Raw genomic sequence first — 22,575 nt, 5'->3', positions numbered from 1 at the left:
AAGCTAGCATAATTTAATAGGGGGAGCAGATGAAGAAAGTGAGTGAGAATACCAGATATCAGTGGTATAATGAGTGAAATAGTTTAATTTATCGTAAGCATGAAGATAAGGGTGAAAAAGAGGAAGAATGTGAGGGCAGCAGTTTCATGTTTGTGTGATAAATGTGGCTATTTTGTTAGATTTATTCTTTCATGACAAAGTTGAAAATGGGCTTTCATAACTGCTTGTTTTGATATCAGATGTATTCTTATTATAACAATTTGTGATGCACACATGTCTTTTAATTGTCACATTATCCTTCAGATGTATTAGCTGAATGCTAAGCAGCGTCTGTAAACACACTGGAGTTGGATATTTAGACCTTTTATTGTAGCCTTGTGTGTTTATTTCATTTACCACTCCAGTGTTGTCTTTTCCAGGGATTTATTATTATTATTATTATTTATCTTGGTTTTCACAGCATATTTTAAAACATAAACAATCTTAATATGCCATTCAGAATCTATCTTCAATTAATAATATAGATCTTTGCCAAAATTATTCTGTGTCATGGGACATGAGACAGCATAAATGGCAGCAGTGGTAGATCTGGTACTGTTCTTTTTTTGTTTGTTTTCGAGAACCAGCAAGGTTAGAACTTTTGCTATACTGTATTCTCATACTCCCTCCCACTCTCCATCCCTTCCTCCTCAGACATATGTTCATATGGACTCAACATCCATCCCCACCAGCAGATTGCTCTATCAGTTCTTGCTGTGCTCAGATGTTAGTGGCCAAGGTCCCTGGGTGTTCTTGGCACTTGCTTCCGTGCACCTCTCTGATGTCTGGAATTATCTCCCACTTCAATGTTCCTTCTTCCATTGAGGATCTTAACCTTGTTGACCAGCTAACAGTGCTGTGCCTGATGTGCTCCAGGATGTTCACTACATATGTATATATATATATATATATATATATATATATATATATATATATATATTATTTTCACTATGACAAACTAATTCCTCATTCTGGTTTTACAGAAGTATTGAGGCACACATATAGTTTTAGATTGCTTTCTATTAGGAGATCTGTACAATATATCCCTAAGCAACGAGGACAGCATTTTCTTATTTGAGTAGCTTATTATAAGATCATGTAAAATTAAGTTGCGAAGATTCCTATTGAAAATGTTTATGAAATTCAAAGATTAATAGTCTTTTATAAGTGTTCCCTTGTTGATAAACAGGTCCACCTCCAAAAAAATTTCAACGCAGAGTATTTGTTGCAGGTCTGCTGAAAGTGACCGTGTAGGTAACATTACAGTTATTGGATGGCAAATGGAGGAAAAAACTGACCAAAGGCCTCCAGTGACAAGGTCACCTGATACAATTAATGGAAGGGTGAGTATGACCATTATAGCAGCTTCAGAAACATACAGCTTTATTGCCTGCATTGAAATAAACTGTGTTGAGATCTGCTGTCAACTTTCCTGTCCATTTTGTTATTAGCGTTTCCCAATTTCAAAGTATTGTGAGAAGCAGCCTAATGGAGCTCTTGTTGCTCATGTTTGGGGTTAAAATCTTGGGAAAAAATTTAGTTTACAGTGATTGAGCTTTAACTTCAAGTGTTTATGGCTTTCATCAGAATAGGTTTGTAGCACTGTTAGCATACCTACCGCATTGGTGAAGTCATAAGCAGTTTCAATTCTGGAACTTTCACAGGCAGCTTTACTTAAAAGAAATACCTGAAAGGATTTTTAATTAAACTGTATAAGTTACTTTAATATTGACTTTTTTGTGTGATCTGCTCAAAAAGGCTGAGCGCAGGCATAGCGATTTCTCAACCTAGACATATGCTTAAGTCTATAAATCTTGCATGCAGAAGATACTAGTGATAATTGCAGCCATACCCATGTACCACAGTCATAATGTGTATTAGGATCAGTGTATCAGGTCAAACCTGTAATGGGCATATATTGGAGTATATATTGCTGGAGCAGCTTTGAAGATTGTGAGGTACAATAACATGAAGTAATTGAAGGACTGGATAAAATTTACTATGATGTTTCAAACTGTGTAGTAGAATTAAATAATAATACTTGAACTGGAGTGTCTAAGTGGATTTATTATTTCAACCAATGATAGATTTTGTCCACAGAAAATGTATGTGTAATATTTTTTAAACATAGATTTTAAGTATACTTTGTCTTGAATGTTCCTTTTAAGTCTATCTAGAAGGGTCATCACTGCATGTTACCCTGGCACTGAGTTTTTCATTTTTCTTTCTTTTTGTGTTTTATTTTTGTTTAGACTGTGTTACCAGTTGATGAAAGTTTAACAGAATCTTTAGGAATCAGATCCAAATATGCTTCATTACGGAAGGATGCACTACTGAAATCTGGTAAGCAGTGGGCTGTAACAAGTAGGATTTCAGTGTCTGCAAAAGCTAAGCTTCTTTCTCTCTGCTTTTAGCCCTAGGGCATTTAAGCAGATGTTTTGCTGGAATGGGAACAGGATACTGACAGAGCAGCCATTCAGGGATTGCGCAAGAACAAATTATTTTATCATCTGCACTATCATTTTGCATAGTAAAAGCAGCAGAAGCAAACTTTCCTCATCACGTTGACTGTGCCATAAAGTTTTCCTTGTAATTTGCTATTCATAAGCAGGGTTGGTTTGGTTTTTTTGACAAAGGGGAAGAAGGGAATAGAGAAAAACAGTTGTTTAAAAGATTTTTTTTTCTTGAAGAAAGATGAGTTTTCCAGCAAATGATTGCATGAGAAGAAAATGCACAGTATGTAATAAAAGGATTTCAGAAGTTGAATTTGTGTTGTATTTCCTTAATGGTATTTTAAATCATTTGGAAGCTGTTCATGTGAATGCTAGTAGGGGAGTCACTGCAGAACATGCATCCTTGGAAAAGCTAAGCTGATGCCTAGTTGAACCAGATCTGTATATCAGTGTGTTACAACATGTTAGTGAATCAAATCCACTCACTTCAACAACAACAACAGCAACAAAAAACTGAATAGATTTTGTACACTTAACCCTGTGTAACCCTATATGTCTTAAAGCTTATGCATAAATAACATGGTTTTAATTCCTCAGTGTTTGGTGGTGCCATTTGCCGGATGTATCGTTTCCCCACCACTGATGGAAACCACCTGAGAATCTTGGAGCAAATGGCTGAGAGTGTGCTGTCATTGCACATACCCAGGCAATTTGTGAAGCTTCTTCTGGAAGAAGATGCAGCAAGGTGAGCACAAGCTGGTTTGCATAGGCAGTCACACAGGAGGGATGTGGATGCTATTGAGTTACCAAGGAATATGTAATATATGTAATATAATGGTGTTAAAGCACAGAGGCACTACAGAAAAAAAAAAAAACAACAAGCAGCTCCTTGCTGATTGAGCTGTTACAGCAAGCAAGATTTTGTGTCAGCGTGTGGGGGCTGGGCTTCAGTGTGAGATAACATGAGTGTACAGGTGTGCTGATGGAAGAGAACTGTTGGCAGAATGCACAATTAGAATCATTCTGCAGTCATCTGCACATAGCAGTTATCTGTTCTTTTTGAAGCATTCATCACTCTTCAAGGCAGCATACTCATTTATTAGATTTATTTTCCTACAGTTGTAGGCTGTGGTTTGCAGAGGGTCACTTCGAGTGATTTATGTGCTCTTCAAAAACAAAAACAGAATTTCCTTAGGGATGGTAAAAGAATTTTAATCTTATTTTTTAGTTTGATTTTTACTTTAGCTATGTTTGAATGCCCCTCTTAGAGGCCTAATTAAGCCTGACTTTAACTAAAAATAAAGCTATTTAGTGCTCTCAGTATCCTATATTAACACATTTCTGTCCTTTGGGATACTGTGAAAGAAAATCAAATGTTAATCCATACGAGCAGGCAGAAATAGTCCACAATGGAGGCAAGTATTTTTTTCTTTTGTAAAATTCACGACTTTTCACAAGAAGATGGCAGTGAGAGCTGTCATCTAGGGAAAAAAAAATTCTACATGATGACAGAGTTTCTAACGTCCATGGGGATTTTATATGCTGTTTTGTTTTTTAGAAATGTGTACTTGCTAAGGAGTAAGGTCAGTTGTCTTAGAACCTTTAAGGCCTAAGACTTGTAGGAAAAGAATGATCTATCTTGCATAGCTATCTTGCTGCACTTGTGGTGGAGGGGCCTTGGGATGCACCATTACATGTTTAGGTATGAGTTATTCATTGTTTATTTTATATCTTTGGTTCTCTACAGCTTTCCTCACAATACATTCAGAAGCTTCTATTCATTATGGCATACAGCTAAGATAATGTAAACATTTGCCGCCAAGCTTACCCATAAGGTGCCATCTGGGATAAATGTGATCTAAGAACTTGAAGATAATAAAAGGAAAATTTAGATGAATGGGGAAAATAGATGTGGCTTGTTGTAAGAATGTGGGCAGTGAAGTTCCTAAAAGCCTTAACCATAAAAAGTGACTGCTCAGAGGCCTTGCTAAAGTCATGCAGTGATTGATAGATGAATACTGCATGTAATTCCAGGTTAGTAACAGCCCATGTGATGTCTAATATGAACTCTGGATTCTCTGAGTTGCATGGCTGAAAGGTAAACACCATTTCTGTGTAATCTCCAAGAAGGATTTCCTTCTCTCAGTTCAGCTGAGGTAAACCACAGTAACATGCAGAATTATTTTCTGCCAGTGCTTTTATGTTTCTAAATGAACAATTATTTTTCTTTAAGGTCTGCTGCTGTTATGTTAGTGCTGAAGTAGTGCCGTGTTTTGAAACAGTGTGGGAAATGGCACATTTGAATACAAACTGTATTCAGCTGGATATCTCAGACTTTTCTCCATTCACTGTGCTGTAGCCCAGAGGAATGCTGAGCAGCTACACAGGCACAGCTGCTTCTGTCTTAACAATGTGGTAACTTGTAAAATGCCTTTGTATTAATCACAGCTGTTGTCTCTTACGTAAAACTGCTCTGGCCCAGAACTCTTTGAAAGGGAACACCTTATCAGGGGGATATTTTGACTACCTAATTGTTTATGATATGCACACCTCCTGCTGTCTTAGCAGGAGGAATAAACAAGGTGGAATAAACAAGGAAACAAAGTTTTAAACTGTGAATTTCCTTTAGGAAGACCTGGGCTCAAATGCCTGGTGTGCTTTGAGAAGAGAACTTGACTAGTTGGTCACAAAAACAGTTGACAAGATGAAACAAGAAGTGTCTTTTTCCAAGTCATTGATACATCCAGTTTACATTGTTGCATATTGGAAAATCAATCTGAAGCTTTTTTTTGAAGTTTGCCTGGTGTTAATTTGGTCCTATCTACTGTAGAGTAGAAATTATTCTGCCAAATGCTCCCTCAAATTATATAAAAACAAATAGTTAAAGCTATGGGTTAGGGGTATTGAGAATCAGCAGCAAAAAATCTGCTGAATCTTTTTGACAGATGATTGTTCTACATTTTCGTTGGTGATGTTCTGTTGAATTCTTCTAGCCAGGAGCTCTTCCGTTCAGATCTGGGGGTATTCAGTCATCCTGTATTCCATCTAAAGTGAAACTGCAGATTAAGACTTTGTTGGGTGACCTTATGTCTTTCCAAAACCTTATTGATGCTTTCACTTCTTAAGCTTTCCATGCCTGGCCTTAAATCTGTCCTGTAGATGATCTGGCCAGCACAGATATTCCTTGTAGTGTTGGGTGCTGATCTCCCAGCTAAGATCTGTCATGGTTGTGATTTAGTTAGAGAGCCACCAAAGTTCTGTGGGGTGGATCTTAACTGTCCCAAGTCACCTGACACAATGGCAGTGCCCACCATTTGTAAATCACCAAATAGTCTGAGGGCTTCTGCAGAAGGTGGAAAGCTTTGGTTTTGACTAAAACCTGGAGTTCTTGGGGTACAGTCTGTTCTGCCTGCAAAGAACCTCAATTCCCTGGAAGAGGGCTCAACAGCTGTGCTTTGGGACATGTTTGGGAGTATTTTCCCAGTCTGGTGACAGGAGTGAGTTCAGAATGCATCAGCTGAGAATTTAGCTACATTGCTATAGTGTGAAACTTAGTCAAGTGCACAATGGAGCTCAACCTCTCTTTATTTTCTTTCTTCTTCTTTCCCTAGGGTTTGTGAACTAGAAGAATTGGGAGAATTATCTCCTTGTTGGGAAAGCCTTCGGCGACAAATAGTTACTCAGTACCAAACAATTATTTTAACTTATCAGGAAAATCTAACTGACCTGCATCAATACAAAGGTCAGCAAGATTTATTTTTTATAATAAAATGACACTTCTCAATTGTGCTTGTTAGTGAGTAAAAAAAAATAAAATACTATTTTTAGATATTTATTTATTAATGTTTGTTATGAGGTTGATAATGATCTAGAAATATTTGTCTGCTCTCTTAATCCTCTTATTTTACCTGAATGTATAGTAGAATTATGAACAGTTAGAGAAAGACCCCTCTTATTCTATGTTTTTTTCTCTGCTTTTCTTTTAGCATGTTGCAAATAATGAATGAAACCCCTTGAATAGTTTAGCTTAAGCAGATGCAGAATTTTTATACAATCTTTTTTCTGATTTCTTAGGTCCTTCATTTAAAGCCAGTAGCTTGAAAGCTGACAAAAAGTTGGAATTTGTTCCTACAAATTTACATATACAAAGAATGAGAGTCCAAGATGATGGAGGATCAGGTACTTGCTTTTTTCTATCTTTCTTCACTTTGTTCTGTTTCTTTTTTCATTTTTCATAGCCAAGTTCCCACAAACTGCTGTTCTGTGTTATTAATGCTACTTGGCATTTTTATAGCACCTTCTACTTTGAATTCCAAATCTCTTTGTAAAAGAGGTGTTGGTGTAGTTATCCTTGTTCTACAGGGTCCCTTGATTTGTGTCAGAATAGTCAGAGATACTGTTTGTTGTTTATTGTTAAGTTTGTGAATTTTTTCTGAGGAGCCATCATAAAGGGTAATGCAAAATCACACCAGTTTGTTCACATCAAGCTTCTTTCTTTGTAAATAACCTAAGTTATTTCTTCTTTTGACAGTAATTCCCACTAACCGTGGACATACACTTGTTCTGTGTATCAGTGTTAGGGATTCCACTAGTGGCAGGTTTGGTGGAAAGGCCAACTCAATGCCTCTGTCAGACAGACTTGTAGATTAAGAAATAAAGTACCTGCATTCAAGTAGGGTTCTTTTTCAACTCAGAAGTACCTGATGAATTTCCAGAGCCAAATGATACAGGTTTTATATATCCTTCAAAACACTGGCATGAAGCTTTACATAATTACTTTCAGAATAGTTTTGGAATTTCCATGATTGTTTGCATAAAGATCACAAGCTTTCATTTGTAAGTCCTTTTTGTCCATCCCAGATCAGAACTATGATATAGTCACCATAGGAGCACCAGCAGCTCATTGCCAAGGCTTCAAATCAGGTGGCTTGAGGAAAAAGCTGCATAAATTTGAAGAGGCAAAGAAACAGTAAGTAGAAATGTTGTTGTGTCAGCTGATGTTGTGCCCTTTCCTGACAGTCTGTGCTCAGTGATTTGAAAAAACATTCCATTCTTTGTTTTTCTTGCACCTCATTCAGTGGTTCTACTATACACTGTAAAGATTATTCTGTATTTTCTTCCAAAGGGAAGAGGAGAAACAATTTCCCCTGTATGTTACTGTATTTATTTCTTTAGTGACAGGTCTTTTCTAGTAGTTCTCTCAGTGAAGTCTTTAATTTTTTTCAATATTTGTCAATTCATTTAGTTTAACTTCAAGTGTGGGGTTTGAGTTCTACCAAATTGCAGACTACGAAAATGTGCCTTTAGAAACTCTTTAGCTACCTACATCATGCTTTGAACACATGAATTTCAGACTTTGTGCCCCTATCATAGTTTTAAGGTCCTATTGCTGAACTCTCTTTAGTACCAAACAACTGTACCTGATAGTCAGCTGGTTTTATTTATGAGAATATTGCTAGAGGCTCATATATGTATTGCCTCAAGATTTATGAGTTGGTCAGGCTTCTGAATCTGACCTTACTCTGCTGTGCAGGCTAGATACTAAAGCTCCTCAGTCCTGTCTGTGACAGTGACCTCTCTGGAAATACATCCACGAATACTCTATAAAAAGAGCAGAAAATGGGAAGGTCACATATGGTATAGGGAGAGCTATCAATGTGCCCTTGCAGCAAAGACTAATGGTATCCTGGGCTACTTTTAAGGGTATCAAGGGAAAGATAAAGCAATTTGGGTCTGCATTACTTTTGTTGCAATATGGAGAATTTGAGGAACGATGAGAGTCACATGAGTCATTGTAGGCAGGGAAAGGAGACTTCTCTAGTGTCATTTCGAAGAAAGGATTTATAGGGTTTGGATCTGATCTGCCAACTACAGAATCAGTTTTGACAGTAAATAATAAATAGCAACATCCTGTGAACATCCGTCAGGTGCTGGTAAGAAAAGAGCAAAAGTAGGCTTGCTGCAAATATTCCCAGTTTAGACTAGGATGTGACTAGGGAAAACATAAACCTGGAAAAAATGTTACTTTTCCTGTTCCTTCAAAACCACAATTGTTTTCTGAAATATCTTCCTTCTGTCAGTGTAGGGACTTCAGTGTTCCTCACTCCAGTAATGTCTTAATTTTTTGTCTTTCTTTTTTTTCTTATCCAGTAACTAAGGTGACCAGAAAGATTAATTTCTATCCAGTACTTTTCTTCTAAACATTACTGAACTGTACTTTCTGGGTCCAGTAGAACTGCAGGTTCCACATTTCTAGAGTAATTTCTTTGTAGTGTGTGCTCAAAAGAAGTTTGTACTTGTTGTGGATCATCCTGCTACCGTGTAGTGCCACTTTGGGGCGAAATTTTACTCCTCCAGTACTCATTTAAAAGGCAATTAACAGTTGTGTTGCAATTTATTCCTATTTATCTTAGAAGTAAGGAGGCCCAAATAACATAATCATCCCGATAATCATAATAGGCTTTTGATGCAGCAGAATAGAGAATCAGGTATTCTACAAGAGAATACAGAAATATATGCTATTTAGGAGTATAGAAAGCTTACAAAAAAATAGTCTGATGTTTGAGACTAACAAAAATGCATTGTGAAAGACATTGTGTTCTATAAATGAAACCTACTGTCATGGGCTTAAAGTATAAAACCACTCCTGTGGGCCACCAGAAATTCAGCTCCCTTGGAAGATGAACTTGAAGTCCTACTTTGAAGATATGCATTTCTTCATAGCTGTTAGTATAAAATAGGTTTTTATGATCTCCCTGGTAAGATGGTTCTTCTATTTTATCATAAAATCCAGTATAGTAGAATTGAGTTCCATCTCCTCAGTTTCATTGTTATGAAAGATTATTCAGCTCTTTCTCCTTTTTTTGGCAAAATTGCACGTACTGCATCCACAACATTTCCCCAGAACAACACATGGTCATCTGGCAATCTGTGTTTTTTGCTTACGAGTTTAATTGTCTGTACCTGCATTGTTGAAAAGATGACACAAATATGTCATTCCCCACAAACATTTGGTTTTGTTTTCTGCTTCTGGTATTTGCTAACAATCTGCTAATTTTATTTTGGTTTTTTGTTTTTTTTAGCAGTTATGAGGAGTGTTGGTGAGTTTTCTGTTTCTGAGAGTTTTGTAGAGAGGGCTTCTGTTCTTTGGGTTGTTTTCTTTTTCTTTTCTTTCTTTTCTTTGGCAAAGGTGTGGTGTGTTTCAATGTGTGCAGGGCTTTTTTAATGTCATGCATCATGGCATCCCTAATTGTGCTCTAAATAATCGTAGCTGCTTTGTAGAACATACATGAAGGAACTTCCTTTCATCTGCAATGTTTGCTTATAATGAGCAGCTTCCTGGATCTCTCTAAACATATTAGAAAACTAAGAGCAGAACGTGAAAATTTTGCATCTTTGCCTCTGTTATTTCCAGTGCAAATCACTTAGAGAAATCAGAATGGCCCGGGTTGAAAAGGACCATTATGATTATCGTTTCAACCCCACTACCATGTGCAGGGTCACCAACTAAATCTTCTGCCAGTGATCCTTGAACCTTTGTAGTTGTAGATTGGGCATGGTTGTTTTGTTTTTTTTGTTAATCTGTCTGCATGTTATGGTGCTCAGTGCTATGAAAATGAAACTTGATGGTTCAGCAGTGCAGAAGTTCTGCCCTAAGTCACTCATATTGAAAGCTGAATCCCTTGAATTGAGAGTTTAAGCAGAGCAAGCCTGTGTTTTTACTTGCTGATACAGTGCAATAGGAGCTGTTCATTTGAAAAAGCAATTGCAGATTGGAAAGTGGATTTATGTGAACTTTATGCTGTAAAATTTTCCTCCAGTCATCCCAGCAAATCTTTGTGATTAAAAGTGTAACAATTTAAACCAGATCTCAGTATGCTGCATGGCCTTTTCTGCCGAATACGTCTTTTATGCATGTTGACCACACTGTCGTAGAAAAAAATTGCTCAGAGGAATTGTCACTAAGATCACTCATTAATATAGAGCACGAATCATGTACAGTGAAAGTCCTAAGAGCTAAGATTAATTTGCTGTATAACATAGCAGTACTGGGGAGCGGTTGTTCCCTGCTCCAGTTGAGTGGCTGACCAGAGGGACACTAATAAGAAAACTCAAGACTCACTTCTGCACTTCATCCTTTGAAAATGAATCTCCCATCTTTTGTAAAGGAGCTCAGGCAGATATGAGATCAAGGTCCTCTCTTGCCTTTATATCTCTCAAGGGGCAAGAACTGGTATTTGTTGCAGTGATTTTAAAGCATGCCCCATGCAACTCTCGTGTGTTACCTCACAGACACACTGCAGAAATGAACAGTGTTGCTCTAGGAATAGCAATGGAATTCAAACTTCCCAGATGTAGTGACCTGAGGCAGCTGTGCTTAGAAAGGAAGCTCTTCTCCATGCAGTCTCAGCAGCACTTCTCTCTTCAGGCACTGCTGAGCTCAAGGTTTACAGTAGGTTCTTCTGTATTGTACTACACTGAAGCCATTTGTGAGTGGAAAAAAAGGAGTAACATTAAGATAATATTGAATGGATGTCACCTCATGCTTGTTGCTACATCGTGAATGGGCATCACACTTGAGACAGCAGGAGCTGAAGTATAGGCCTGATCTCTGTGTAGATTTCTCACTGGGAGATCAGAAAAAGAGGGTAATTCTTGGCAAAGGGAAGTTTTGGTTTAAATGAATGTCCTAAGCTAAAAAGAAGTTTTTGTGAATAGTTTTTCTCAGTTAGGATTAACTAACCCTTTAGAAGTGCTACAGTCCCTTTATCAGATACAGACAAGTGTCCAACATGAATCTTAACTACAAAATTAGCTGCTGTACATGTCTAAGCACAGCATGTGAACACTCACCTTCTCCACTACCAAGTAAATGGTCTTAGTGGAGCTGCAGTGTATCAAGATAGACGTGTTTTACTTGTATAATTTATTTCCATTTCTAGGTGGAAAAGGCTAGTTCGGTGTAGCTTTGTGCAGTCAGAGCTGTGTCTGCAACAGAGACCGTTGTACCACAGCCATAGTTTAACACCATGTGTGCTAACAAGGGCAGAGTCCTTTGGTTAGCCTGGTAAATAATTTGCTTTTTATGTCTCTTAAGATTGCTTTTGCTGGAGTAACTTTAGTCAGCCTGGCAATTGAGGAAAAGATATTCTAGCGGGATTTACTAGCTGAAGAAGATTTTGTTAATATCACACTCTCTATTAGTATTGGAAAGAAAGTGGATTTCCTTTTCTCATTGCTAGGGTGACAACAATAGTTGTGTAACAGCACTGTTTTACAAACGAGATCTCAGTGAAGTGTCTGTGTTGTAAGGAGAGAGTGGGGCAAGCTGTCACTGCAAATGCTGGTTCTGTCTCAGATGGCAAAATCTATCCCATACTTTCTCCTCAGCAAAATTGTCCCTCTGGTATACGAGCTCTGCCCTCAGACACTTGGCATAAGGGATTAGTAAATCTGCATCCTAACGCTTTCAGTAAGGCAGAGAAGGCTCTAAGATCATGCTCCTGCTGTGCAATTGCCAACTGGCCTTTCACTGTTGATTGCTAGGCAAATTATTGTTGTCTGCCATTAATTGTCTAGCATGCTACTGCAAAGTGTGTACCTCTGGAGCCATTTTACCCCTAAAATCCATCTTTCTTTTTCAGCACTTCAACAGGTTCCCAGTCAATAATATACATTCCACAGGACATTGTTAGAGCAAAGGAAATCATTGCACAAATCAACACCCTGAAAACTCAAGTGAGCTATTACGCAGAAAGGCTCTCACGAGCTGCCAAGGATAGATCAGCTAATGGCCTTGAAAGAACGCTTGCCATCCTGGCAGATAAGGTAGGAGAGTAATTCATCTTCACACTGAAAAACACTGTTGTTTTTTTTCTCTCTTTCTTTTGTTTACTTGATCTGGTAGTGTATTATAAAATGCATAGTCTGTAAAAATAAATAAATAAAATAAATAAATAAAAATAAAAAAATTAAAAAAAATCAAATCTGCTTTAGAATTTGCTGCACTTTTTGTTTTTTCTCCTGTTCTTCACACTTCCTTGCCTTGAGAGCGGAGAACAATGTCCTCTGATTGCCTCTGTTGATTCACTGTAATCCAGAAATGAACATTTCATTCATTTTCTATTATACTCTCTTTCTCCATGACCATGTTGTTTCTTTTAATGCCCCTCTGAGTCATATGTCAAGCAGCAGCAACTGGGCAAAGCTTGCATAAATGAAACTCTTCTGTAGTATTTCACTGGTGAAATAAGGAATAATGGTGACACAGCCTTTGCCTGAGTTAGTGATTGAGTCAGTTATTTCTTGACGTTTGTTAACAGAAGACAGACTGTGAACAGTCATTTACAGGGACAAAAGCCAACTACAGTTTTAGTGACTGCTTCTGACCCTGAAGTAGATCAGGGTTCTAAATGGCAGCAATGGCAGTGGCATATGCTCAGTCAGTTAGCCATAAATTGTCCCAGTTGAGGGGTTATGTGTATACCTTTGTAGACCACAAAAGATAATGTGACCATATGCAAATGTGTTAGTAATAATATTCACTCTAAATGGCACTGCAGCATATATGATTAATCCACAGGATTTTCTACAGCTGGACAAAGTATACATACAGCATAGTGAGGGCTTTCTCTTATTTAATAGACAAACAGGTCTTTTTTTTTTTTCGTATTCACATTACTTATCCTTTAATACAAGATTACTAAGAAAGGAAACAGGTTGTATTGATCAGTAGTTACATTTTCAGCTTTTCTCTTAAGTCTTGTGTGCTATGATTTGAGACAGATAGGTGAAATATAAAAATGTCTGACCATTGTTTGAAGGTTTCTTCAAATGGAAGGTGAAGAGGTGTTAGAAATTGCACATTTATCAGTGATGTTTTCCGTAACTACAAGACTTTGGAAAGCTATCTTTTCTGTTCTAGTATCCTATATAGCTTTCAAAGGCCATGCCATACAATGCTTTTAAATACATCTCGGAGACTCCAAAGCAGTTGTTGTTTTCTTTACAAAATACCAGTGCATGTTTTTTATTCTTTCTGTAAAAGAATATAATAAAGATTGTGTACAGAATAATGGCAAGGTGATTAAAATGTTGGGGTATTATTGCTTTTTAGACCCGGCAACTCGTCACAGTCTGTGACTGCAAGTTGTTGGCAAATTCAATACATGGACTGAATGCTGCAAGGCCAGATTATATAGCTTCAAAGGCATCTCCAACCTCTGGAGAAGGGGAACAAGTGATGCTGAGGAACGATCAAGATACACTAGTGGCCAGATGGACAGGACGAAACAGCCGATCTTCTTTGCAGGTGGACTGGCATGAAGAGGAATGGGTATGTTTGCTCTGTGGGGTGATGATGGAGTTTCTTTTTAGTTTTGTTTGCTGTTCTTTCATTTGTAATGTCTGTATCTGCTCATGAGATAGGCTTAGGATTAATATTTTGGAGTATATTTGTATGCATCTTAGTCACCTAAGGAAGGAACTGGTCAACTAGCAAAGGCATTCTGTCCACCCTGTGTGCATTTACTGCTTGCCACAGGGCTACTGGCTTTAATAAATAATTCTGGGTCTTCTAAGCACCAGAGATCATCACAATTGGTGCATTTATTTAAGTCACTTCCAAGGGAGAATAAACAACTTTTAAAGTAAACTGACCATACTACAAAGGGCTCTTACACTTTTCCATAATGATGCATATTTTACATGTGGTAGCTATACAGTTCAGTATTTCAAACTTTTCTCTTGTTTTGTATTCTCATCTAAATATTGGGACTTGCTGTCCATCTCTGTTTTGATGATGAATAGCTTCTAAAAAGTATTTGCACAAAAAACTGCCAGTTGACACAAGAATTGGTCTGTGTAAATTCTGTCATTGCGTAGTATAAATTGAAGTAAATTAAATCTCAGAAATAATCAAGGTAACTTAAAACAAAGATTAATTGTTCCAATTTAGAAATGAGATCCAATTCATTTTGGAAATTTTGATTTTGATTTTGTTTTGGCGTGCTCTGACCGAGGGTCAGGCTTAAAATAATAACAAGCTAATAAGGCCAATTCATTTAATTAGATGCAAATATAATACACTAATTTTATCTATTACTCTGAGTTACATAAGTAAAAAAGATGCATGGTTGTTTATAATTATTATGCAATCTTTAAGAGTATTTTTTCCTATTATTTCAGTTAATTGTATTGTTGAGTAAGTTTATCTGCAGTACAAAATCAATAGATCACTAAGACCAATTATTTGACCAGCTTCTATTAAAGTAGCATTTGCATTTACTGAAATAATCACTTTTAAAAATAAAGCAAGAGATCAGCTTTTATCTGACTAAATGGAGATATTCTTCTCTTTCACCAGATTTCTAAATTTAAAATTATTTCTGCATTTTAGTTTGCATTTGGGCTTAGCCATGCATGTAAGGAAATGACAGTTCTTTTTTCCTTTTCTCCTGGCTTTGAAAAGAATGAAGAATATAATCTCCTGCTGCCCTTTTAAAGGGAGGAAAGACTGTCACTGAATTTTAGTTGCTCTGAGCTTTAAGGAGTTGAAACTTTAAGGGAGAAAAGTAAACGTTTATCAGCAAAACTGGCAAAGCATTTCCTTGTAGAGTCTAAAAGAATAAGCAGCAGTGCCAATTGTAATAGTGTAGTGAAGGAGGAGGCACTTAAAATTGTTCAGCAAATGTACTTCGAAGGTAACTTTACAATTCACCTTGCACTGACTTTGCTGCATATTGCTGACATGCTGGCATACATTATTTATAGAGAGAGAGTCTGTGTGTGCACTAATGTGGTAATTCTGAGTACACAGAAACTTTGCAAAAGAATTGGGACTGAAATCATAGGAGAAAATTGGAGGGATTTGTTACCTAATGTCTTTTTTTCTTTTTAAGTTGAGAAAGGAATGTTTTCTTTTAAGGAGAAAGTTTGGTTGAATGTTGACAAAAGTCTGGAGTGCATTATACAGAGAGTGGACAAACTTCTCCAGAAGGAGCGCCTGCAAAGCGACAGCTGTGAAGACGTTTTCCAGTGCGACATCAGCTGTACTAGTAAGAAAGGTAATCGGGACACCCGTGCCTACTGGATAAATCCAGAAGATGTAAATGAGACCTCATCTTCCTCACCACCAACATCCTCACCACCACCATCATCCACCCCATCCTGTGCATGCCATTCTCTCAGAAAGACAAGTGCGTATGCCAGACACCGCTTCTCACTTCTGCTCTCTCGCTGTGCGCTGGCATCGTTTCTAAGCCTCATGACATTCTTCCATGTGTCTTTATTTCAGTGCTGGTGTTTTGCCCTTTTGTCAGGCAGAGAGGGCTGGTGGTGTACTGGCAGCTGCAAAGACCATAACTTTGAAATCCTAACCCCACTGAAATCATCGCTAAATCTTTCATTAATGGCAATGGCTTTTGGTTTTCCTGCTGGGTATTTTAAGCTAGTAGAACAGGTGTTTGGGTTAGCATATGTCCAAAATCACCTCTGGTAGCTTTCCTCTTGGCTTCAGCTTCTTTGCAGTGATTAAAGCTTATTACAGTGAGCCTCTGTAAAAGATTAAATAAAGCACAGGAGAAGTGATTTGCTAACGATCCCAACTGGGCTGCCAAAGTGTACAGGGGGAGCCAAGTAGTCCCGTTAGGCTGAGCTCAGCTTGGAAGAGTGAACCTATGGGAGTTTAGAGCAGATTTTAACCCAAACTGTCAAAAGCTGTGGTGCTGAAGGGCTCAATTAGTTAGGCTTCATATAGCTGGAAGGTAGGAGTTGGCAGGGTGAGCTCTCAGTGGAGTAATCCTATCAAAAATAGGTGCTGGATTGAATGCAGTTACATAATGCCATGAAGATGGGAATGAGAGAGATCCATATTAGTTTAATGCAGCCTTGCATTAAGTTTCAAAATTATTTTATTTATATATGTACCTATTTGACTTCTTTTCATTTTAGTTACTTGTGGCTATTGTGGTCTGACTGTTTAATAGATCAGGTATGCCAAGAAAAAGTGAGATTTTGTGTTTTCATTTCCTTTTGTCCTGTTCTGTCTTACTGTTTGATGGCCTTTTGTGCATCTGTGACTTCATGTCCATTCCATTGGTAGTGTTATAGTAAAGTTGGAAGACAGTGCCTTTAAGAAAAAGAAAACAAGGAATTGAAAAAAACAAAAATTTAAGTATATTTGTAAAGCTCTTGTTACGTTTGATTTGCTTAGTATCTTAACCATATTTTCTAAATTAGACTGACATTTGTGTGTCTTATAAAGGAGACTATAATGGGAGAGTTGGGTCTTGATTCAGAATGTTTTCTATTAATTTTTACTAAGTGTTTTACCATTTTGATGCCTTTAAATGTCATTATTTGCTGGCTAGTTTATGTAGTATTTACATGGAAGTTTTATCAGTAAACTTCATATATTAGAAGTATTATGTTGTTCATAATTAAAAAAAAAAAAAGGAAAAATCTGTTGTGGGTGTTATGGGTGATAACAGAATCTTTCCCCAAGGCATTTCTATGCTGGAAGCATCTTAGAACAATCATTTTCTTTCCATTTACCCAGTATTTTCAGAGAATTTTTTACATCTGCTGAAAATCCTGACACCTATGCAATGTGAAGATGGAATTAGGTTGCATTTACCCACAAAAGGTTTTGTTTTTGTCAGAACTTACAGAACCTCTCACTGCTGTGCCTCCCAAAACGGAAAACAATTCTTCCCAAATCCACAGAATCTGACACAGATAAATCAGTAAGTGTGGCAAGCTTTAAAGCTGAGGGACTTGCTGCCATTTTCCAGTGTAAGGGCTAAATTTGAATTCTAACTCAGCCAGTGTTGGATAAATGTAACTTAATGCTGGAAAGGGAACCTTGTTCCTTAGGTGTCTGGTCTAAATGAACAGTTTGAATTAAATTGCACTTGAGAAGTTCACTTTTAGCCAGGGCAAGCCAGGTGCTTGATTGCATTATCATCAAATTTTATTCTTACTTAGTGATAATTTTGACAGTTGTTCAATACTATCAGAAAATATGTCCTTATTGAAAGCAATTGAAATTTTTCATTGACTCCTGGCCTGTAATTCCCTTCCCGTGTCACTTTCCACAACTGATGATGGGAATAGCTGAGAGAGACAAAATACTCTAAGTTCATAATGACAAACATTTTAATGCTTTTCTTTCTCGTACGTTCATAGAACTAATGTACAGTTATGAACAGTTTTTCTGTTACTTATTCTGAGCTGTGAATAAATGACACTGAGCAGAGAGCAGACAAATTTTTTTTTTTTTTTTTTTTTTTTTTGTTTGGAAAACAAAAAGTGACAATTGAAGATAGTTCCAGAACCGGTGAGAGAGCAGAACGTTACTGAAACACTCGAGAGCATTTCTCTAGAAGTGAACGCTTGCAGAAGAAAATACTGCCCGAAATGGTAGAAGGGAGAGTTAAGATTACACTTGCAGCATGGGTGCCTTAATTTTCTGTTAAGTGCATTGAATTTACTGCTAGTCTTCTGCTATTCTGAGTAGCAGCCTTTCAGCCAGCTTATTCTGTGGTTGCACTGGACCAGTGGTTCTCAAATGGTGCCCTGTGAATCGCTGGAATTGGCAGCACACTCGCTGGTGATCCACAGAGAGCCCCTGATCTGGTGGGTGCTGGCTCCAGATCCCTGTCCTCGTGTCTCCCTGATCTGAAACAGTGAGTGAAGAAGGCAGCTTGTGCTATTGGTGCCCGCAGGCAAAGGAGTCTATGTGCTGAGCTCTTGTTCACTCGGTGAAAGAGTTTGAGAACCCTGGTGTTGAGCATTTGAGTTGCTTATGTTTTGACTGTGTTGCTGCTCCTTAATCATGCATGTTGCCCCTCCATTTCTGTGCAGATTGCAGCCCCGCTCCGGAAGAATCTGCCCCAGGTATGTGCATTCATGGCTTCAGCTTCTTCTGAAAATTCCAAGTTTTTTGTTCATAGTTAACAACTGAACAAGTGCTTTGCTGTTCAGGTCAACTGTTTTCAAATGACAATGTTCTGCAATACCACGTGACTTATCTAAACATATTGAGAAGTTATTTCCTATATAATAGTTCAAGCATGTATCTGTTAACTTCTCAGGTACGGGAGAACACTTGTTTGGTTTGGAGAAACCAAAGTGACTACTGACTACTGTAGGTGACAGTGATTTTCCAAATAACACTAAAGTCTATGGGAGTCTGATTTTTGTGACCTTTCAGTCATGTCCTTTCGTACGTGCAATGGAGCTTGCCTTTCTGAATGAGATCTCAAACAGAACATGGGGAAGTCAGCAAGGCTGGTAGAAAATCTGTGTTGGGTGTATACAGCGAGCAGTACTGGTCACTGCAAATCTAATGTCTCAGAATACAGAATTTGGAAGACTTTCCTCACACTTTAGTCTTCTTTTCTCTCCCCTTGTACTTTTACACTCTGGTGTTACCTTTCCAAGGTCTCCCTCCTGGATGGCTATAATCTCATCCATTTGAGAGCAGGTTAATCTCAACACTGTGGTGGCTCGTTCTTGGTCCTGTTACACTGTGGTCTAGTGAAATACATGGAAAGTAGAGCCCCTTTGCAGGTAGGATTTGCATCTTCAGAGAACCTAATGGTGTCCTTCCCAGCTCTCCACCTTGTTTCCTTTTATCACTGGGAAAGTGCTTTTAATGAATAAAATTCATTTTGCACAAAGTTGGAGTTGCTGGAGCATCTCTTTATTTCTTGCAAGCTATGAATGAATATTGTTTTAGTTGTTTTTAAGATTGGAGTAATTCAAAGCAATCAGGTTACCCCAGCTAGGCACCCAGATGCACCCCAACGGCATCTTGAGCAGAAGTGGCTGAGGCAGCAGTGCAGTGAAGCACTTAATTAGACATTGATGTCTAATGTACAATGCAGAACATCTAAAGCGGATGACAAGCTTCCTGTAGGTTTACTCAGTGTCAGTCTTTAGACAGAGTAACTTTCTATCATGAAGCAGAAGCCTCTGATTAGGAAGTGGGATTTGTGTCCAAGATGCGTCAACAGCTAGCTTGGGCTAGATTGTGATTTAAATGTATAGCAACTCACTGAATCTTCACTGTCTCAGACCCTTTGCCAAATCATTCTCCCTCTGGATCTGCACATTGGAGTCTATAACCAGTTTTAAAATGCTCTGGTCATCTTGCAGAACATAAAAGCTGTGCTCAGAGTGGATTTCACATAAAAATTACTGCCTCGTGGTGTGTAAAGATGCCATTGATTGATTGGATAGAAGATATTCTTGCAGAATTAAGATTTTGTTAGGTAAATTATGAATGGTAGACAGAAGAAGGATGGGAAAGTCCTGGTGAACACTTTCAACTTTATTTAAACTCTGTCAGTGAAATATTTTGACCTCATTTGAACCTGTCATTCCTTTTGTTCTTGTTTACTTTTAAGGACAACTGCCACTGATCAAACAGTTAAAAGCAGCATATTTCTGTGAAGCAGGTTGTGAAGAATATTTAGGATTTTGCTAATTGGGCTCTTTCTTTCATGGCCAGTGTCTAAAGCCAAGAAGACACACAGCACAGGGGATTTTTGCTTTTTACCCTAGATGAGCTGTTGCATTGTATGTGAGTGCTGGGAGAAGAAAACATCTAAAGATTGCTTTATCTTCAGGCATGCTGGTGTACCACTAGTGTGGTTTGTGATTACCAAAGATAAATTCATCTTCCAAATGAGCTACTGCCAAGGACACTGCAGTCTCTACTGAGTTAAAAACTGCATTCATATATGTATGTGAAATACTGGTGCGCTAGAAGATATCCTCAGTTCTTTCTATTGTTCTTACTCACTTATGGAAAAACTCTTAAATGTATTAAGAGAAGTGCTCTGTTGCTATCATCTGTATTTTGCTTTTTGGTTATTTGCAGACCCATGTTAAGGCAGCAGTTTTTTATTTTGAGAGAAAATACTTAATGAGATGTGAAAGAAAAGCTCTAATTCCTTGGCTTTTCTTCTGGTGTTCCTCACGTTCTTTGTGGCGATGAAACAGAGCCAAATAACTTCCCCTTTGTGAGGTTCATAGATTATCTGTCTACCACATGGAACAAAAGCAAAAAGGATACTTCTGTTAGTCTTGTCAGTTAAGCTTCATGTAGCTGACTTTCAAAGTTCCCTGTGTGGCTGATTATCAAAGAAACATTTATCGTTGCTAGCTCTTCAGTCCTGCAATTGAGTCAAAATCACACAGTTTCCTTTCAAAGGCTTGAACTGACCCTGTTCATGTGGGCTTTGAGCTGCATGATGCCATGACTGTACAGCCAGCCAGTCTGGGGTCACTCGTCTTGTGGTTGTGGTGCTTTTATCTACAAAAAAGCATTGTCTTTCCCTGTACAAAGAGAAGTTTTCTTCTCTTTCAACAACTCTTTCAATTAGAGTGATTTTTTCTGTTCTGCTTTCTCCTAACGTTGCAGAGAGAATGGTTTTTGGTACAGGATCTGAGTAATTTTTCATACGGTCCTGGAAATGGTTTTTAAAAATTGGTGAGAAAAAAGATGAAAGAAGGAGAGAAAAGACACTGAGCTTATGGGATATGCTAAGGTAGAGCGATTTCTTTAGGCAGAAAGAATGATAAAATGTTTGGGGTACTAAAACAGGACTTTGGCAATCTAATTGTATTTTTTTGATGTCCTGTGTAGGACCTTCAGCAGTGTCACTCTGGGACATAGTTTGTGTGTTCCAGTCAAAGTCAAACTCCTAATACCTTCAAGGGTTTGGCTAGCTCTCATCTACATCGCTAGACTTAGAGTTTCTTGCTAGCTTGATGTAGACTTTCAAAGCTACTTAGCAGACGTAACATATGAAAGAATACTTTCACCTCTTTGCTTTTTGACTCCTGCAAATGGAAAAAAATCACAGTCTTACCTAAGGATGAGTATTTTTAAGATGGTGAGGCATTGAACGATACACCTGATTCCACAAAAGGCAGAGGTGTTTGTGAGAAATCTCATTCACAGAAATGGCTAAATAGATGTTCCCTATGCATCTAGTTATGCAGTGGGCTCCATACTGACTGTCCCTGTGTGCGCTGTGAAAGGGTGTGTTTGAATGTGTACACAAAGTTACATACACAGGAGTGTGCTCGTCTTTCTGTTAAGGCTTTCTAAATCAGCCATTGTATGACTTGTTCTGTGGCACAAACTGGGGAGCTATTACATGGCTGGGAAAGACTTAACAGCCTCAGACAGCCAAGTTCCCCATGTTTTCCTCATGCAATATCCACTCTGTACTGATAACAAGCAGGGAGTAACTGGCCAGACAAAATGAAACGAACACTGCATGTGGATTATCAACTTTAACTTGCTACAGTAACTTGCTCCTTAACATACATTTGTTTGTTTCAGATAAAGTACTTACTTAAAGTGCTGTTAATTGTTTCTTTCAACCAGGCGAATGGAGCGAAGCCCTCTATCCTTTGCTGACGACTCTCACGGACTGCGTGGCCATGATGAGTGACAAGGCCAAGAAAGCCATGGTCTTCTTGTTAATGCAGGACAGCGCCCCAACGATAGGGCTGTGTCTGAGTCTTCAGTATCGCAGGGATGTTGTCTTCTGCCAAACTGTAAGCAAGCAAATTTGCAGGGTGTGATTGCACTGGGACGTGCATTGGGTTTTTGTGAAATACGAAAGATGGCTTTTTTCAGAATTTTACATGTCTACTGTCCTCTCAAGTTTAACAGTCTGATCTTCTCCTGTAGACTGCTGTGCCGTTCTTATTGGTCACTTCACACACTCAACAAGATAAAAATTAAATGTTTCCTGGGATATACATTTCTGATTTCAAAACAAATTGTGCCAGTGATGGTGACAATATTTATTTTTAGCATAAAGAAAACCAACAAGTCCAACATCACCTAGGGAGAGAAGCCCAGCCACATCAGGAGGAGCAAGTGCTGAGGTTTCACTAGAAGTTCTGTTTCTGGGCCTGCTGAGGTCTCTTTTGAGTCAACCATTGGCTAGCAGGTGTCTGCACTAAGAACTTCCTTCATCCCTTCTGCCCACTGCACCTTCGTAGGGTGCAATTAGTATCTCTTTCCTTTATTTCAAGGAAGCTTATTTCTTGGATG

At 38.1% G+C, this 22,575-nt stretch overlaps 1 protein-coding gene across 18 annotated transcripts in view; it reads left to right on the top strand.

Annotated features, from left to right (window-relative positions):
* The window catches only part of INPP4A (inositol polyphosphate-4-phosphatase type I A), a 109,972-nt gene that overhangs the window by 68,958 nt on the left and 18,439 nt on the right, over window positions 1-22,575 (top strand). For 7 of the 18 annotated variants that reach the window (XM_019623017.2, XM_019622978.2, XM_019622980.2 and 4 more), the window contains 12 exons: window positions 1,229-1,382; window positions 2,292-2,382; window positions 3,090-3,237; window positions 6,104-6,234; window positions 6,567-6,671; window positions 7,353-7,461; window positions 9,575-9,592; window positions 12,137-12,320; window positions 13,609-13,827; window positions 15,418-15,688; window positions 18,357-18,389; window positions 21,898-22,070. In XM_019623017.2, the coding sequence (XP_019478562.1) occupies window positions 1,229-1,382; window positions 2,292-2,382; window positions 3,090-3,237; window positions 6,104-6,234; window positions 6,567-6,671; window positions 7,353-7,461; window positions 9,575-9,592; window positions 12,137-12,320; window positions 13,609-13,827; window positions 15,418-15,688; window positions 18,357-18,389; window positions 21,898-22,070 (1,636 nt within the window). The remainder of the gene's footprint in view (window positions 1-1,228; window positions 1,383-2,291; window positions 2,383-3,089; window positions 3,238-6,103; window positions 6,235-6,566; window positions 6,672-7,352; window positions 7,462-9,574; window positions 9,593-12,136; window positions 12,321-13,608; window positions 13,828-15,417; window positions 15,689-18,356; window positions 18,390-21,897; window positions 22,071-22,575) is intronic. The other 11 variants (XM_019623034.2, XM_019623025.2, XM_019623036.2 and 8 more) reach the window with 8 other exon arrangements.

The sequence above is a fragment of the Meleagris gallopavo genome, chromosome 1 (genome assembly GCF_000146605.3).
Source record: "Meleagris gallopavo isolate NT-WF06-2002-E0010 breed Aviagen turkey brand Nicholas breeding stock chromosome 1, Turkey_5.1, whole genome shotgun sequence".
In the NCBI taxonomy this organism is placed as follows: Eukaryota; Metazoa; Chordata; class Aves; order Galliformes; family Phasianidae; genus Meleagris; species Meleagris gallopavo.
The sequence above is the reverse complement of the archived record's forward strand: the minus strand, read 5'-3'. Positions and strand labels throughout refer to the sequence as shown.